Genomic DNA, 20,194 nt, shown 5'->3' with positions numbered 1-20,194 from the left:
TGCTAGTTCTACATCCATAGGCTTAGCAACATGTCTAATCCTTTTTCTAAAATGATAATTCTAAAAATATTTAAAAACTGTTAATTATCTTTTTCTAGATCAAAAATCTATAACTTCTTTAACTGGTCCTTGTTTTGAATAATAAAGTCACCAACATTTTCTTGTAGACTTCTTCTGGAAGTACAATAACTGTACCAATGTCCTGCCTGTAAAATTATAATCATCATTTAGCACAATATTTAAAGTGAAATATAAAAAAGACTTCCATCACCATTCTTTTTCTAAAAAGGATAATTTTATTTATGTAACTTAAGAACTGACATTTTATATTGCTTCTAGGTTTGTAAAGTATTTTATACACATTTTCTTATTTGATTCTCAAAATTGTGCTCACAGGTTGGCATGATTATACTCAATTTTAGAATGAGAATAATAATTCTTAGAAGCTCACTGATGATCATGCAACTAGTAAATGTGGGAACCTAGTCTGAATCTATACAGCACTAAGAGGGGGAGTTCTGGTTATGGATAAGTTATCTTTAGGAAGCAAACTTATGTCTAGATCATGAACCCATTTCAACCTTATCTTGGGATATGCTGTTAGGCGTGGGTCAATGCCCAGTTTCTGCATACTAGTTCCCAATTTTTTTCAACGGTTTTTGTCAAATAATGAGTTCTTATCCCAATTATTTAGATCTGACTTTATGTGGAAAGTGTTGTGTAGTTATTTTTAGATAGTTCCTGACTTTCCTTTGGCAGATAGGTTCTCAAATAGTTTATACTATAAACAGTTATTTTAAATGGAATTTCTCTTTGTATGTCTTATTGCTGGACTTTGTTGTGATGTATAAAAATGCTGATGATTAATGTGGATTATTTTGTATCCTGCAACTTTGGTAAAGTTGTGGATTATTTCTATTAGTTTTTTAGTTGATTCTCTTGGGTTCTCTAAGTATGCCATTATACTCATCATACTCATACTTCCTCTCAGATGCAAAGACTGATAATTTGATTTCCTCATTACCTACTCTAATTCCTTTAATCTGTTTTTCTTCCCTTATTGCCAAAAATAACATTTCTAATACAATATTGAATAGTATGGGCAGCCTTGTTTCACCCCTTATCTTATTGGGAATGGTGCTAATTTTTCCTCATTACATATGATGCTTGCTGATGGTTTTAAATAGATGCTACTGATTATTTTAAGGAAAAGTTTATTTATTCCTAAACTCTGTAGTATTTTTTATAAGGAATGGATGTTGGATTTTATTAAATGCCTGGAGAGACTTACATGAATCGATGCTAAGTGAAATGAGCAGGGCCAGGAGATCACTGTTCATGGCAAAAATAAGATCATATGATGATGAATTCTGATGGATGTGGCTCTCTTCACTAATGAGATGATTCAGACCATTTCCAATGGTCTTGTGATGAAGAAGGCAAGAGCAGTGAGCTATACCCAGAGAAAGGATTGTAAGAACTGAGTGTGGTGCACAACATAGCATTTTCACTCTTTTTGTTGTTTGCTTGCATTTTATTCTTATTTTTTTCTGGTTTAATTTGGTTTTCTTGTGCAGCAAGATAATTGTATAAATACGTATGCATGTATTGGATTTAACATATTTCTATCATGTTTAACATATATTGAACTACTTGCCATCTAGGGGAGGGAGTGGGGAAAGAGGAAGAAAATTGGAACACAAGGTTTTGCAAGGCTTAATGTTGAAAAATTATCCATGTATTGAAAAATAAAAAGTATGAATGAAGAAAAAAGATGCAAAGACTTAGTGCTCAATGCAGATTTCTCAAGGAAATGATAGAATATGCATGATAAATGATATCATTGCAAGATAAAAAAAATCTATCACACATTAAACACCTAACCCAATATGAATTGGTAACTAAATATATGTCTAGTCTACCTCATTGTATTTCATGGATTGACAAATGATAAATCCTCATATTCTACAAATACAGAAGCACAATTGCAAAAATGAATTGTAACACTGTGATTTTACTCATAAATGCAGTTTAATTGTAACAAAAGTCTAGAGAGTTGTCTAGAAACATTGGGAGGTTAAGTAACTTTCCCATGATTATATAGCCAATATTTCTTAAAAGAAAATTCTAAGCCAAGGTCTTTCTGCTTCCAGAGTCAAGCTTATTATAAAAACTGCATCTGCAATGTTACACAATTGAAAAAAATAAAATGTTTTATGTGTCCAAAAAGGTTCAGAATCACATAGTCTAAGCTGCAAACAGAACAGAGCTCTGACTCCACATCTTAATGCTGCCTTTCTTTTTACTGCTTTATCTTGTATCGCCTTACAAAAATATCACTAAGCATTAGGATTTATCAATTTAATAAAGGATAAGCCCAAGATTTTTTTCTTAAGTTTAAGTTCATAATATGTATTAAAAATATAAAGGGAAGATATGTTCCTTCTTGTTTTCTAGGGATAACTTCTAGATTTTTTTAGTTGGTGGTTTTATCATGATTCTTTGGATTTTAAACAGATTTTAATTAACTACAACTCATCTTTTCATTTTTATTGATTTAATTTTGAAAAATATATTAATAAATCCTCCCACTGATGTGAATTAATTCTCCATCAAATACATTTAAGCATGGACTTACTTAGTTTGAAATTTTTCATTTGTTTATATGGCAAACTTCTTTAATTTTAGTTGTCTTATAAATGTTCATGACCATCTGAAGTCCCTATATGAGACTATTCAAATGAAATTAATCCTTCCCCATCCCCCCTCATTTTGTCTCTGTCTCTATGTTTCTCTGGGTCTCTGTTTCTCTGTCTCTTTGTCTCTGTCTCTCTTTTCCCATCTCTTATCCCCCCAACACCTCCCTTTAACATACACACACACACACACACACTCATTCATACATATACATACATTCATACACATTCATACAAACAAACAAATGGGCTAAGTGTGAATAAGGAAAGCATCACTACATTTCATGGAAGCACAGAATCACAAAATTAAAATAATAGAATCATAGCTTTAGAGCTGAAATGGAATTTGGAAATCATATTTTATAATCCTTTAATTTTGCAAATGAGACCAAAAGATGTGATCTGTTCAGGGTAGTGAAAAGCAAAAATGAGTTTAAACACAGATCTTCTGAAATCTTCAAATATTCTTCTTACTCAAAAAAAAAAAACAACTGGCAAATTCAATTAGTCCTTTCTTTTATATTTTACACATAAGGAAACTGAGGGCCAATGAGGCCAATAGTTCCTTAAAATCACATGATGAACAAGAAGCAAAACAAAGATTTTGCTGAAATCCTTTCTCTAATAACACAAGTGGCCATTTTAAAGCTTAGAATTCCCTCAACTCCTAATATATTACTTTTTAGCATTTGCTATTAATTTTAATGAAAATGATTGAATGTGATATTCACTAATTGTTTTTGGAAAATTTCCAACCTATGTTAATATTTAATTGGAATGTGCCTGAGGTATTTAAAATATATTAGTCTTGCACTGATGGTTGTTTGCTTTTGAGTAGAACTAAGAAAAATTGTAAATAACAGCATTTCCTGTGGGCAGTGAGACTGGAACATACAAATTTAAGGTTAATAAAAATGACCTTTATATTCAAATGTTATTCTCAAATAAAAAAACAACAGTTTATTTATTAGTCATGGAAAAATAAACAGCACTTAAAATATTCTAAAATATTTAATAACAGTAAAAAATTAAAGTATTCTATTGCTCTCCTATTTTTCAGCATCTTAACATTTTGATTTCAGTTTCATGTTGGAGATTCTTATTTGTAGTTGCAATAGGTCCATATCTTGTCCTTCTGCCTTCTAAACCTGAATGGGTTTCCCTGGGGGGAAACAGCTTCATAATTTAGAAAAGCACCAAAAAACTTTTACCCTCAGACATATGCCCTTTCTTTCCCCTTATTTTCTAAATATGTATTGATATTTACCCTAACGTAACATGTCAAACATATTAGTTAGGTGTTTTAAACTTTTTTTGATTTTAATTCATTTTAGTTTCTACTGATCAAAGATCCGATGAACTCAACCCTCAATTATTTTTTTCTCTCTTATGCTAAGTTAACACTTTGCATTTTTAATTCTTTTTATTATTTATTTTCCAAATATATACATATTTAATATTCAACATTCACCTTTGCAAAACTTTGTGTTCCAAATGTTTCCTCCCTGCCCATAACTGACTGCCCTAGATGACAAGTAATCCAATATTTGTTAAACATGTGCAAATCTTCTATATATATTTCCACAAATATCATGTTGCACAAGATAAGTCACATTAAAAAGAAAAATAAACTGAGAAATACAACAAAATGCAAACAAACAACAACAAAAAGAGTGAAAATATTATGTTGGGATCCACACTTAGTTCCCACAGTCCCTGGGTGCAAAAGGCAATCTTCATCACAATACCATTGTGCCACTTCGGAATTCATCATTATATTTTGCTGTTGCTATGTATAATGATCTCCTAGTTTCACTCATTTCTCTTAGCTTCAGTTCATGTAAGTCTTTCCAGGCTTCTATGAAATCATCCTGCTGATAATTTCTTACAGAACAATTATATTCATAACATTCATACACCAGTCATTCTCCAACTGATGGGTAGCCACTCAGTTTCCAGTTTCTTGCCACTACAAAAAGGGCTGCAAAAATATGCATATGTGGGTCCCTTCCACTTGTTTAAGATCTCTTTGGGATGGATATAAGCCTAGTAAAACACTGCTGGATGAAAGAATCAAAGAATATGCACAATTTGATAACTTTTTGAGCATAGTTTCAAATTGCTTTCCAGAATGGTTGGATTCATTCACAGTTCCACCAACAATGTCCCAATTTTCTAAATTTTTATCATCTTTTCCTGTCATCTTAGCTGATCTGAAATGTGTGTAGTTGTATCTCAGAGGTGTCAGTAGTGATTTTTTTTATAGATCTTTTTATATAATATGGAAATTTACAACTATTGATATGTATAGGTAGACAAAATCAGGTCCTCTGGGAAGGTGATACATGGGGCCATGCTGCAGCGCCCTAATTCAGGGCAGCATAAAGGTAATCAATGCATCAATAAAGTACTACTACCATATGGTACTTTGTGTCCACAAATGCCGTCTTCTGGACCTACAGGAACGCATAGCCCTTACAAGGCAGGTAGTTAATCTAAGTGGGGGGTGCTGGCTCTGCTCGACAGCAACTACTTCAAGACTGTACAAGTCACATCCAGCATCATATGCAAACAACAGGGGTTTAATACAGCAGTCACATTGTACCATCCCCCATTTCTAACTTCAGGAAGAGACTATAGAGTGTTCCTAGCTTTTATATTTCTGGTGTTCAATCACTCAGAGGAAGGATTTGACCTACTTGAAAAGCGCATCATACATCATCCCTTAACCACTGTCACCTTCTCTAGACAGTCTAGCAGCAACACATGAAGAACTTCTAGAACTGCAGTTCCTTCTGGATTCCCCAAAGGGTATCTGCACTCTTCTTCAAACGGGCCTCCTCCTCTGAGTTCAGGTTTACCTTCACCACATCTGAAATTCCATTTTGCCCCAAGATACATGGGACACTAAGGAAGACGTCTTCGTTAATGCCATATAAGCCCTTAATCATAGTGGAAATTGGATGCACTCTCCTAAGATTCTTCATAATGCTTTCTGACAGATCTGCCACAGACAAGCCAATGGCCCAGGAAGTGTAGCCCTTCAGCTTGATCACCTCATAAGCACTTTCAACTACTTGTTTATGAACTTCTTTCCAATTCTCTGCATCAGAATCAGTTCCCAAAGCAGGGTAAAGATTCTTCAGGGACACACCCGCAACATTCACACCACTCCACACAGGAACACTGGAGTCTCCATGTTCTCCAAGGACCCAGCCATGGCAACTTGAAGAATGGACACCAAGTCTCTCCCCCATTAGGTAACGGAAACGGGCAGAATCCAGATTGCAACCACTTCCAATGACACGATTTTTTGGAAAGCCACTTAGCTTCCAGGCCACATATGTCAAAACATCCACTGGATTGGAAACAATAAGTAGCTTGCAATTAGGGCTGTATTTAACAATATTGGGAATGATGAATTTAAAGATATTCACATTACGCTGAACCAAGTTAAGACGACTTTCTCCCTCCTGTTGTCGTGCCCCAGCCGTAACAATTACCAGCTTTGAGTTTGCAGTTACACTGTAGTCTTTGCCAGAAACTATCTTTGGTGTTTTGAGGAAAAGGCTGCCATGCTGGAGATCCATCATCTCTCCCTTTAGTTTGTCTTCTATGACATCAACTAGGGCAAGTTCATCAGCCAAATCCTTCATTAAGATACTGATGGCACATGCCATACCAACTGCACCGACCCCAACAACAGTGATCTTGTTTTGGGGGACCTGTTCTTCCTTTAAAACATTCAGAATCAGCTGATCCTTGACAGCGGTTCCCATGTTGGAGTTTATCTGGTGGTGTGGGACAATCGAGGTTGTCGGTCAGGCTGCTAAAGTTCTCGGCCGTCAGTAGTGATTTAGAGCACCTTTTCATATAACTAGAAATGGTTTCAATTTCTCACCTGAAAATTGTCACCTGAAAATTTATACCCTTTGACCATTTAACAATTGGAGAATGGCTTGAATAAATTTGATATAATTCTCTATATATTTTAGAAATAAGGCTTTTTCCAGTTTATTGCTTCTTTTCTAACTTTGTCTGCTTTGTTTTTGTTTGTACAATTTTTTTAACTTAATATCATCAAAATTATCAATTTTTAATTCAATAATGTTCCTCTTTGACCTCAAATCTTCTCCACAGACTGAGAAGTAACTATCTTTTGTTCTTCTAATTTAATTATAATATCTGACACTTTGGCTTAATGTATATTTCCAACCCACATAATGCTTGTTTCCAGCTGTATGAGATATTCAGTGAGGATTAGCATCCTTTTGTGAGGATTTACTGAGCCCTTTTTAGGGCAGCACATCTACATTTGGTATCTGCCCATCACTCAACTCTCACTTATAGTTCCAAGAAAGTATAGCAAGCTCAGTTGTCATACCAGTAAAACTACCTCAGCAGACAGATTGAGGAAAACCAATACGCTTTAAACACATCAATGAGGTAGGAGACGTCTACTCTAAGCACATGAAGGCTTATTGAAGAAAAATGGGCAGATGAGAACAATTTGTTCCCATGGCTATGAAAATAGCTAAATAAAGTGCTGGGAAGTGCTTAGAACTTGGTCAGACACTACTACATCCTCTATTATTGCCAACTATTCTGGTTTTTGTCAAACCATCTGATTTTGATGACATTGGAAAAGACTAGACACTGTGATGAGCTATAGCTTTTGTGCAATTCTGCACAAATGATGCTCAAGTCAAAACATTACCACTTTTTTACCCCAAAAGCACAAAAAAAGACAAATAAAAAGTTTGCTTGAGTGAGGAGGTAAATTAGGGGGGATAGGATTTTCTAAATAACATATAAATATCTAAGAAACATCTATAGGTGTCTAAATCCAAGTTGGATTATAAGATATAATTGATTGTCACAGTGAATTAGAAGTGAAAGAAGGGGAATTTATTTGGGGGCTTAGGGAGAGTAGTAAAGCAACTCTATGTCATTTAAATCCAATGCATGTGCAAAACAAGACAGCCCTCTGTCTTGATGATGTCATTGGTCTTCTTCAAATGCTAAGAACAATAATATAACTTGTTTCTCATTCACCCCTATTATATCAGTGAAAAATCACCAAAAAGAATATTACCCAGAGTTCATGTATCAGGCAAAAGAGGATAATGCAAACTCTTATAAGGGTAATCCTATAGAAGTAAAATTTTTAAATAGATACATTAAAAATTTTGGGTTTTTTGAGACCTAATCTCAAACTAGTAGCATTTAAGATTTCTAACATAACCCTAAACTAAGGTTTCACAGGTTTCTTTAATTCTCTCTGAGTATTTAGAATTCTTCAAGCCATTCTCTGATTGATAAATAATGGTCAAAGAGTATAGAGAGAAAATTATCAGATGAAGAAACTGAACTATTTTTAATTATATGAAAAGGTTCTCTAAATCACTATTGATGAAAGAAATGCAAATTAAGACAACTCCACACACATGAAGTCAAATCTAACCAATTGGGAAAATATTAAGTTCTCTTAGATAGGTCAAGCAAGTATAATAAAGATGACAATGCTACCTAAATTAATCTATGTATTTAGTGCTATACCAATCAGACTCCCAAAAAATTATTTTATTGACCTAGAAAAAATAACAACAAAATTCATCTGGAAAAATAAAGGTCATGAATTTCAAAGGAATTAATGAAAAAAAAAAATCAAATGAAGGTGACCTAGCTGTACCAGACCTAAAACTATATTATAAAGCAGTGGTTACCAAAACCATTTGGTATTGGCTAAGAAATAGACTAGTTGATCAGTGGAATAGGTTAGGTTTAAAGGACAAAATAGTCAATAACTTTAATAATCTAGTGTTTGACAAACCCAAAGACCCCTGCTTTGGGAATAAGAATTCACTGTTTGACAAAAACTGCTGGTAAACTTGGAAATTAGTATAGCAGAAACAAGGCATTGACCCACACTTAACACCATACATCAAGATAAGGTCAAAATGGGTTCATGATCTAGTCATCAGTTTATGTAAATCTTTCCAATCCTTTATGAAATCATCCTGCTTAAAGTTTCTTAAATGACAATAATATTTCACTACATTTACATACCATAATTTATTCATTCCCCAACCTATGTACATCCACTCAGTTTCCATTCCTTGCCATTACAAAATGGGCTGCTACAAACATTTTTGTGGGTCCTTTACCCATTTTTATGATCGCTTTGAGATATAGACCCAGTAGAGATATTGTTGGATTAAAGGGTATGCACAGTTTGATAACCCTTTGGGCGTAGTTTCAAATTGCTCTCCAGAATGGTTGAATCACTTCATAACTTCACTAACAATATATTGGTGTCCCACTTTTCCCACATCCCTTCCAACATTTTGCGTTATCTTTCCCTGTCATTCTAGACAATCTGTCAGGTTTGTAGTGGTAACTCAGAGTTGTCTTAATTTTCATTTCTCTGATGAATAGTGACTTGGAGCATCTTTTCATATGGCTGGAAATAGTTTCAGTTTCTTCATCTGAGAATTGTCTGTTCATATCCTTTGACCATTTATCAATTGGAGAATGGCTTGATTAAATTAGAGTCAATTCTCTATATATTTTGGAAATGAGCCTTTATTAGAACCTTTGACTGTCAAATTTTTTTCCCAGTTTATTGCTTCCCTTCTAATCTTGTTTGGATTAGTTTTGTTATACAAAAACTTTTCAATTTGATATAATCAAAATTTTCTATTTTGTGATCAATAATGATTTCTAGTTCTTCTTTAGTCATAAATTCCTTCCTCTTCCACAGGTCAGAGAGGTAAACTATCCTATGTTCTTCTAATTTATTTATAATCTCATTCTTTATGCCTAGGTCATGAACCCATTTTGAACTTATCTTGGTGTACAGGGTTAAGTGTGGGTCAATGCCTAGTTTCTGTAACAACCATGCTTGCACCCAGGCCACCCCAGAATCATCCGGAGTCAGGATAAGCAAAAGTCCTCAATCTTTATTCTTGGTCCCCAGACTCAGGATTGAACAGGATGGAAGCAGAATCTCCTCAACCACCTTCCTCCTCGTCCACTCCGAGAGTGTGTTCCTGGCTAACTTTTACTCCTCCCCCTCATCCCTCCTACAATCCTCTATGCAACAATCATTGAGCCAGTACCAATAGTGGAAAGGACCATTTTCCAAGCATATGTCCATAGAGTATTGTCCAATCAGAAGTTAGCCTCAAGCGCCCAGCAGTCCTGACCTCAGTGCATCCCAATAGTTTCAACCCTCTAGAGTTTCTGCCATACTAATATCCAGTTTTCCCAGCAATTTTTGTTAGACATTGAATTAGCCCAAAAGCTGGGTTCTTTGGGTTTGACAAACACTAGAGCATTAAAGTTATTAACTGTTTTGTCCTTTGAACCTAACCTATTCCACTGATCAATTAGTCTATTTCTTAGCCAATACCAAATGTTTTGGTAACGGCTGCTTTATAATATAATTTTAGATCTGGTACAGCTAGGCCACCTTCATTTGATTTTTTTTTCATTAATTCCCTTGAAATTCTTGACTTTTTGTTTTTGCATGTGAACTTTGCTGTTATTTTTTCTAGGTCATTAAAATAATTTGGGGGAGGGGGAGTCTGATGGATGTAGCGCTAAATAAATAGATTAGTTTAGGTAGTATTGTCATATTTATGATCTTTGCTCACTCTATCCAAGAGCATTTAATATTTTTCCAATTGGTTAGATATAACTTTGTATGGAAAGTGTTTTGCTCATATACTTTCTGATTTTCCTTGTGGATAGTTTCCTAAATATTTTATACTATCAGTAGTTACTTTAAATGGAATTTCTCTTTGTAATCTAACTGTTGGATTTTGTTATTATAAGAATGCTGATAACTTATGTGGGGGTTATTTTGTATCTTGCAACTTTGCTAAAGATGAGGATTATCTTGAATGGCTTTTTAGTAGAATCTCTGGGATTCGCTAAATATACCATCATATCATCAGCAAAAAGTGATAATTTGGTTTCCTCATTTCCTACTCTAATTCCTTTAACCTCTTTCTCAACTCTTATTGCCAAAGCTAGCATTTCTAATACAATATTGAATAGTAATGGTGATAGGGGGAAACCTTGTTCACTTCTCTTCTTATTATCTCCATTACATATGATGCTTACTGATGATTTTAAATAGATGGTACTGATTATTTTAAGGAAAAGTCCATTTTTTCCTGTACTCTCAAGTATTTTTAATGGGAATGGATATTGGATTTTATCAAATGCTTTTTCTGCATCTATTGAGATGATCAGGGGTTTTTTGTTATTTTGATTAGTAATAGGTTCAATTATACCAATAGTTTTCCTAATATTGAACCAGCCTTGCATTCCTGGTATAAATCCTACTTGATCATGGTGTATTATTTTGGGGATTATTCCCTCGGGAAGGACCATGATGTTGTGTACCTTTGTCCTTGTGGTTGCTGTTTTAGTGATAATGGTGATTTACCGTCTTCCCCAGTGTACCTTTATCAAAGAAGGCTGCCATAAGAAAAATCAGTCCATGGAACTAATACAACCTATTGCAACTAATGGGAAGTTGTTTCCTTGGACACAAATTAGGCTTTCCCGTTTGGCTATTCCTAGAGTTTTTTTTTCCTTTCTTATATGATTTTTTAAGGCCAACTGTATTATATTATATAAATAGAATGCCTCAGTGGAAATTGAATGAGGACCTCTTTGTTGTAATATGTAGAGAGCTGTTGCCCAATTAATGTCCAATTATCTGGAGAGATTTGCTCTTCCTCTAAGAACCAAGGGGAGGTGCGTTTTATTGTACCCAGAAGTCTAGCTATCTGTTCCCACGTTATAAGTAGCCCTTGTCCTTCTATCAACTTAAGCATGCTTTCTATAGTGCCACTCCTGGGTGGGGGTGGGGGCTTGGGGTGGGTTGGAGAATCTTTAGCTAGCATCTGTCCCATTAGCCAACAAATGTTATAACAAAGGTTAGTCTTTAAGAAAATAAGTTCCCTGTTTGTCTATTATACTCACCTAAGTTCCTGCTCACTGAAGACTTCTTCAGTGAAAGTAGGGTCCTTCGTTCCCATGCTTGGTGCCAAATGTGATGACCATGTATTTAAAATCTTCTGGAGTCAGGAATTCAGGTTAAGTGAAAAATCTTCAATCTTTATTCTTTTTGAGGTGAAGGGGGATTGCGATAGCAATATGGGCAGCTGAGACAAGAAGCCAGCTAGCAAAAGTGAAGGGGGATTGCAGGTGAAGGGGGATCAGAGGTGAAGGGGGGTCACGATAGCAATGTGAGCAACTGTGTCAAGAAACCAGCCAGCAGTCTCTCTTTCAGCTTCCCTTTCTTTCCCCTGCCTCCACCCACCAAAATCATTTCCTATACAATACATCAGGACTTGCATAAAAAGTGGCGGGGCCTCTCCCTTTTCATTTTTAAGACTAACAATTTGATTTTCCTCTTTCCTTTTCCTAATCAGATTTACCAAAGGTTTATCTATTTTATTTTTTTTTCATTAAACCAACTCTTAGTTTTATTTATTAATTCAATAGTTTTTTTTTTTTTTTACTTTCAATATTATCAATTTCTCCTTTTAATTTTAGAATTTAAAGTTTAGTATGATTGGGGGTTTTTAATTTGGTCTTTTTTTAGCTTTTTAAGTTGAAAGCCCAATTCATTGATCTTCTCTTTCTCTATTTTATTCAAGCAACCCTCTAAAGATATAAAATTTTCCCTTATTACCAATTTGGCTGCATCCCACAAATTTTGGTATGATTTCTTATCATTGTCATTATCTTGAGTGAAATTATTAATTGTATCTATAATTTGCTGTTTCACCCAATCATTCTTTAAGATGAGATTATTTAGTTTCCAATTACTTTTTGATCTATTTACCTCTAACTTTTCATTGAATGTAATTTTTATCGCATTGTGATCTGAAAAGAAAGCATTTACTATTTCTGCCTTCCTGCATTTAATTTTGAGGTCTTTATGTCCTAATACATGGGTCAATTTTTATATAGGTTCCATGAATTGTTGAAAAGAAAGTGTACTCCTGTCATTTAGTTTCCTCCAAAGATCTATCATACCTAAATTTCTAGTGTTCTATTTACCTCTTTAATGTCTTTTATATTTATTTTATGGTTTGATTTTTCTAATTCTGAAAGTGCAAGCTTCAGATCTCCTACTATTATAGTTTGGTGTCTATTTCTTCTTGCTGCTCTCTTAACTTCTCCTTTAGGAATTTAGATGCTATATCACTTGATGCATATATGGTAAGTATTGATATTGCTTCATTGTCTATACTACCCTTTACTAAGATATAGTTTCCTTCCTTAGCTCTTCTAATTAGATCAATTTTTGCTTTTGCTTGATCTGAGATCAGAATGGCTACTGCTTCTTTTTTGACTTCACTAAATCATAATAAATTCTGCTCCAGCCTTCTACCTTTACTCTGTATGCATCTCCCTTCTTTAAGTGTGTTTCCTGTAAACAACATATTGTAGGGTTCTGACTTTTGATCCAGTCTGCTATCCGCTTTATGGGAGAGTTCATCCCATTCACATTTATGGTTAAAATTACTAATTCTGTATTTCCTGCCATCTTATTATCCCCAGATTATGCTTTTCTTTTTCTTGCCCCCCCCCGCTCACTTTCCCAGTATTAAACCTAGGGGCCTCACTTGCATCACACAGCTCTCCCTCTTTAGGATCTCTTCCTCCTCCCTTTGAATCCCTTCTTGTACCCTTCCCTTATTACTCTTTTCCTTTTCCCTTTTCCTCTCCCACTTTTTAATGAGGTGAGAGAAGATTCTCTTTAAAACAAATATGTCAATTATTTTCTCTTTGAGCCAACTCTGATGAGAATAAGATTCATACAATGTTCCTCCCCCTCTCTAAATTCCCTCAGATATGATAGGTTTCCTTTGTCTCTTCGTGGGATGTAGTTTCCCTCTTTTTATCTTCCCTTTTCCCTTTTTCTGACACTATCCTCTTTCCATTTCTAGTTTTCTTTTTTATGTTATAACAGTAAAATCAAATTTAAGATGTAGTCTTTATGTATATCCACAATAGAAATATAGTTTTCAAGAGTTCCTTTTACCTTTTTCTGCTTCTCTTGGGTCCTATGGTTGGAGATCAAATTTTTTGTTTAGATCTGTTTTGTTTTCCTTAAAAACAATTGGAATTCATCTGTTTCAGTAAATGTCCATCTTCTTCCCTGAAAGAAAATGATTAGCTTGGCTGGGTAGTTTATTTTTGGCTACATTCCAAGTTCTTTTTCCTTTTGGAATATCAGATTCCAGGCCCTTTGATTCTTTAATGTGGTGGCAACAAGATCTTGACTGATCCTTATTGTGACACCTTGGTATTTGAATTGTTTTTTTCTGGCTGCTTTTAATATATTTTCCTTAGTCTAATAGTTCTGAAATGTTGTCACAATATTCCTTGGAGTTTTTATTTTAGGGTATCTTTCAGAAGGTGTTTGATGAATTCTTTCAATGCCTATTTTACCTTCTGATTCTATTATATCTGGGCAGTTCTCTTTGATTATTTCCTGTAAAATAGTATCTAACCTCTTTTTTTCATCATAATTTTCGGGAAGTCCAATACTCCTCAGATTATCTCTGCTAGATCTATTTTCCAGATCTGTTTTTTTTTCCAAGTTCATATTTAACTTTTTTTCTAATTTTTCTTTTTTCTTTTTTTTTGGTTTTGCTTAACTGATTCTTGATGTCTCAATGAATCATTCATTTCTATTTGCTCAGTTCTGATTTTTACTGAGTTTTTTTCCTTCATTAGCTTTTTTTTTACTTCTTTTTGTATGTGTTCAATTGAGTTTTTAAACAAGTTGTTTTGCTCTATAGAATTTTATTTCCATTTCACTAATTTTTTTTAATGAGTTATTTTCTTTTTCCAATTCACAAATCCTACTTTCTTGGGAGTTCTTTATCTTTTCCAATTCACAAATCCTACTTTCCTGGGAATTCTTTACCTTTTCCAATTCACAAATTCTGTTTCCCTGCACTTCTTAGGAGTTTTTTTACTTTTTCCAATTTACATTTCAGAAAGTTGTTGCTCTCCTGCATAGCTTCTCTTTCCTTTCCCCATTTTTCTTTTAGTTCTCTTTTAAGATTTTTAATAGTCTCTTCTAAGAGAGATTTGTGTGAAGGGAGCCAGGTTAGATCCCCCTTTGGGGTATTATCTGGAGACTCTTTGCTATTAGTCTCCTCGGGGTTGAAAACCTGCTCTCTTTCTGTATAGAAGCTATCGCTCATCCTTTTGATTTTTTTTACTCATCTTTTTTAAAGCCTGTAGGATCTGTCTTCAGGGCACGGAGGTTACCAGCTTCCTCTACAGAGCATGGGTATGTGTATGAACAGTAGCTGTCCTGTAAAGAGGCTGCAAAGAGTGGCGAGGTATGGGAGTGCTCTGGGAAAAGTTTCCCACTGGAAGTGACTCAGATCTAGGAAGCACGGGGCTGAGCTGCAGAGGTGCCCAGTGAAGAACCCCATTGTGCAGATTAGTGATTGCCCTGGGACTACAGGCTGAGCAGTGAAAGTGTCACTACCCCAAGCCAAAGCCCACTCTGGGGCTGTGGGTATAAGCAGCTGTCCAGCAAATAGCCCCCCATGGACCAGAAGTGTCTCTGCCCAGGGAAGTACAGTAAAGCTGCTTCTATTGCCCCAAGCCGAGGCCCCCACTGTGCAGATTAGAGGCTGCCCCAGGCTGAACCCCTCTGCCATGCAGATTTGTGACTGCCCCGCTATAGCCTTGTGCTATAACATCAGTTATATATATAAACATATATATATAAATGTCAGTACACAGCTGTGTTGTGATCTGTGCTGAGTCACTTCTAGTTTTGGGTGGGTATAGCCAGATCTTGTTAGGTTCTGGCATTTTTTAGAGTATCCTCTATCTTTGCCTTTAATTTTTCTGCTGTTCTACTGCTTTTCAATCAAGGCAGAGCACTCAGCCTATGGCAGAGTGATCTCTGTAAATTTTCTAACCACTGAGGCCACCTCTGCCACCTTTGCTCAAAATGTTAGCCTCTAGTTCTATCTCTGCCTACCCTGGTCTGTTCCCGCAGCTCAAGACAAATCTTTTCTGACTATCTTCCAGATTATCTTCAGCTGGTAAATTGTTGTACTTCTAATCTTCATGAATTTTACCAGTCAGGTGCTATTTTTGAGGCTGAATTTAATAATTGGTCATGAGGGCATGAGAGCAGCTTAGAATGTCTCATATGCCTTCTTTGCCATCTTGGCTCCGCCCCCTACATTGGCTTTTTTAATGAGAAGTTGGGGAGAGAGAAGAGAAGAATCTAGAACTCAACATTTTAAAAAAAATGTAAAAAATGTTTTATATGTAAGTAGGGAAAATACATTTTGAAAAGAATATAATGAAATGTATATTATTGTATTCCAACAGTTCAATTTGATTTTGTTTGTTAATTTTGCTGAACTTTTTCCCCCCTCTTTGACTTGTTATAAAAGAAAGCTCTCAGATTGAAAATGGGAAGAAATATATTGGAAAATGAAGGGGATAGCTAATAAAGAATATTTTAAATGACCTTCATTATTGACCATTGATGATTAAAGTCACTGAATATATCAGTACCCTATAATCTCCTTAGAGCACAATAGAAACAATTTGTCTTTTTTACAAACTTGTCCTAAGATCTGCTTACATCAGATGGCACATTGAATAGAGCACTGGGCCTGATTCCAGGTAGGTCTGAACTTTAAATGTGGCTTTAGATACTTACTAGCTGTGTGACCTTATGTAAGTCACATAACCCTATTTGCCTCAGTTTCTTGAACTGTACATGGGAATAATAACAATACCTCCTTCACAAAATTGTGAGAATTAAATGTGATGATATTTGTAAAGCTCTTTGCATAATGCCTGTCACATTTTATAAGTACTTCTTCTCTACTATCTCCCCCCCCTTTTTTTTTTTTGGTATTTTAATGTCCTGATAAATTAATGCAGAATTAATATTGAAACATAATTTACAAGCATTCATTAAATATTTAATCTGTCAGGCATACGAATGATAATGGATGTTTAATGACAGAATTGTCCTAGGCAAGTCACTTAACTTCTGCAAACTTCTGTCAGTTTCCCCATCTGTAAAATGGAAATGATAAAAGCACCTATCTCAAAGGGTTATTATAAGAATCAAATCAGGTTATATATAGTAGCTACTAGAAAAGTTTAGACTGATAAAGCTCCTATACTTCCATACTGAGTGAGACTGGAAAACTCAGTTTTTTAAAAAGCAACAGTAACTGAGATCACAACACCATGGTGGATGTGCTGATTTTAATATATTATATATTGTCTTGAAGAAAAATCCATATATAATAATACTAGCACAATTTTCTCAACTTATGGTGTTTAAATAGATACTTCTGGAAATACACAGTGCAAAACTTTCCTTGGCTCTAGATTCAGGTTTTTCAATTCACTTTAACAAACATTTATTGAGCACTTACTACATGGCCTGGATTGGGCGAGGATCTGAGGATACAAAGAAAAGATCAAATTATCCCTCTATTAAAGAAATTTACATTCTACTGGGGGAATACAGCATGTACAGAGATAAAATAAAGGCAAATTAATTTAAAAAATAATTTTAGGGGGAATCAGTGAAGGTAGCACTTGTGAGTCAGATAAGGTTGACATCAGAAAGATGTTGTGACAGGATCATAGTACAACTATTATTATTCATTTTTACAAATGAAACAGGCAGACAAAAGTGGTGACTTGTCCAAGGCCACCCTGCTTTGTAGCATCTCTGATAAAACTTGATTCTTTTTTAGTCTTGCTTTCTATCCAGTAAGTCAGTTAGCTGTTCTACTCAGCAATGATAAACATTCAGGCATGAAAGAAGTGCTTTTGCATAGATTGCAAGTAGTAAGACTATTGCTAGTAAGTCAGTCTGGCTGGAACATAGAATTTGTGAAGTGGTATGCCATGTAATCAACCTGCAAAGATCTAAGGGAACTCAACTATGAGGGTTTGTAAATACCATATAGAGCAACTTATATTCTATTTTTAAGGAAATAGAATTAAATCTTTTTGAGGAAGAGAGAGAAATAGTCACACCTTTTTGTCATTATTGTGTTGTTATTGAATCTTTTTTTAGTAATGTCTGATTCTTTGTGGCCCTACAGAGTTTTCTTGGTGGAAATAATAGAAAGGTTTGCTATTTTCTTTTCTAGTTCTTTTTACAAATGAGGAAACTGGGGTTTAAGTGACTTGCTTGAGGTCATTAACTAGAAAGTGTCTGAAGCTATATTTGAACTCAATACTAACTGACTTATAGAGCAACTAGGTGGTGCAGTGGATAGAATGCCAGATCTGAAGTCAGGATGATGTGACTTCAAATCCAGCTTTTGACATTCAACAAGATGTCTGACCCTGAGCAAGTCACTTAACACTGTTTGGTTCACTTTTCTTCTTTATAAAATGAGCTAGAAAATGAAATGACAGAGCCCTTCAGTACTTTCCCAAGTAAACCTCAAATTGGGTCACAGAGAGTTTGACCCAACCTAAACAACTCAAAAGCAACTTCTTAATCTCATAACTGGCAGTTGCTTCTGTACTACCTAGGTGTCCTAACCTGTACTTTAAGATCAATTTTACATCTATATGGAGAATGGATTGCAAAAGAGGCATAAACTGATAAGAAAACTGATACAATACTGCATATGAGAAGTAATGAGAAGCCTAAAATCATTTGGTGATCTTTGAATTAGAGAAAGTGACAGACAGGGAATGTTGAAAAGACAGCATTTTTAAGACTTGTAAACTTAGTGGATCATGAGGGGAAGAGAACAGCCAAGAATTACTTCATGGAAACTAATCTGAGTAACAACTATTTTTGACAGAAATAGAGAAGTTAAGAGGACAGATGGGTTTATGGCAATAGATAATGAATTGAGTTTGGACATGTTGAATTTGAAATATCTATGGGAACCTAGTACCACAGTTGGTATTTTTCCCTTTCAGATAAATAAATTCAAATGCTAAGTTGAAACATCAACATACTTTAAAGGTGTGTGTGTACTTCCATTTCTACTGCCATGCCATAACTTTGATCTCTATTTCCATTTGTTGAGTAATGTTAAATTAAGAATTTCTCTCATTATTAAATATATCTTAGGTCTGTGTTATAATTTAATATAGCCCACAATTAAATACCCACATCCTCACCAGCTTAAGTAGGGAATAAATGGTGCTTGAGATATTACTTACATCCCCTTAATGAAGGATACTACCAAGTTGATCTCTTCTCAGAAGCAACAATCAGCAAGATTATCTTCCTGAGGGAAAATGAAGGTTTTCAGTAATCCAAAGCTTCTCTGCTTAAAGAATTAAAAGAATCCCTTACAATTGAGCTCTGTGATCACTCCTGTTTCAAATATATCTTTCAAAATATAAAATAAATTCTCTTTCACCAAGCAAAATCCATTGGCTTATGTCTTTGAATATTTGGGACTCTCCAAATGCTTCCTCCAAACTAATGAGTTAGCAAAAAACAACAACAACAACAACAACAAAAAACCACACAGTTGTGGAAAACAATATGATAGTCATCCCAAGACCTTTCAGGAACGAGCTCTGCAATCTAAATCTCCTCAGCAGCAATGAAAATGACAATTTCCAACACATCATGAATCTAATAATTATTATATTTCATTTCTATCATATAAGTGAATTTTAAATCTGGAGTTGAAGCAAACAATGACCTTTATTTATATATGAAATAATGATCATTTTGTCCACTGATGAAATTAAAAATCATAACAAGTTATAAGGTCAGGAGTTTCTGACAGAAATGCCATCAGAAACCTTAAAGTTAGATATTTGTACTTTCAAATCAAACTACTGAATCCTCTGTTGATTTTGAAAAAATAAATAAGATCATAAGAGGGGTGGGGAAGGGAAGATAATGGTTTTATCGAATCCTTCTGTCATTTGGTATGTGTTTCATTCACCTATTACCTGAATCTTAATAGTCTTAGATATTTATCTACTAATAATTGATTTAGGGAGTGTGTCATTGCATTTCATGAGTGATTCTATACTACCTTTTCTTTTCAGAATTAGAGTTCTAGTGTTTAAATCCTAATTTCCTTAGGGAAAGTGATACATTTTGGAGAAATCAGTACACCTTTTAAGTAAGTATTATTTACAAGAGAATATGTTTTATGCTTAATGATTATGCTCTCAACTTCTCATTTCACATCTAGTTAATTCTTAGTGCTAAATTTTCAAATTATATAAAATATTAATGCACTCAAATATTGCTTTCATAATGACACCTATTTCATGATAGAAAAAATAATTTATAAAATAGTTATCAATCCTTCTGAATGAGTTGTGAATTATGGAGGAACATGAAACAGATGCTATATCTGAAACTTTGAAAGAAACAAAAATAGCAGCATGGAAGTATGTGAAGATGCTATTAATCATAAAAGGAATGGCTAGATGCATACTTCAAAATTTCA

General features: G+C 34.5%; 1 protein-coding gene across 1 annotated transcript; it reads right to left on the bottom strand.

Annotated features, from left to right (window-relative positions):
* Positions 1 to 4,961: 4,961 nt before the first annotated feature.
* Positions 4,962 to 6,534, bottom strand: LOC127538096 (L-lactate dehydrogenase A chain). The gene has a single exon (XM_051961625.1). It carries the CDS (start codon positions 6,473 to 6,475, stop codon positions 5,474 to 5,476), a length of 1,002 nt encoding a protein of 333 aa, XP_051817585.1. The 5' UTR covers positions 6,476 to 6,534; the 3' UTR covers positions 4,962 to 5,473.
* Positions 6,535 to 20,194: the final 13,660 nt, after the last annotated feature.

Source organism: Antechinus flavipes, chromosome 1 (assembly GCF_016432865.1).
Source record: "Antechinus flavipes isolate AdamAnt ecotype Samford, QLD, Australia chromosome 1, AdamAnt_v2, whole genome shotgun sequence".
Lineage (NCBI taxonomy): Eukaryota > Metazoa > Chordata > Mammalia > Dasyuromorphia > Dasyuridae > Antechinus > Antechinus flavipes.
The sequence above is the reverse complement of the archived record's forward strand: the minus strand, read 5'-3'. Positions and strand labels throughout refer to the sequence as shown.

Coding starts and splice junctions, on each gene's coding strand:
- LOC127538096 (XM_051961625.1), bottom strand. CDS start 6,475: ATGGGAACCGCTGTCAAGGATCAGCTGATTCTGAATGTTTTAAAGGAA.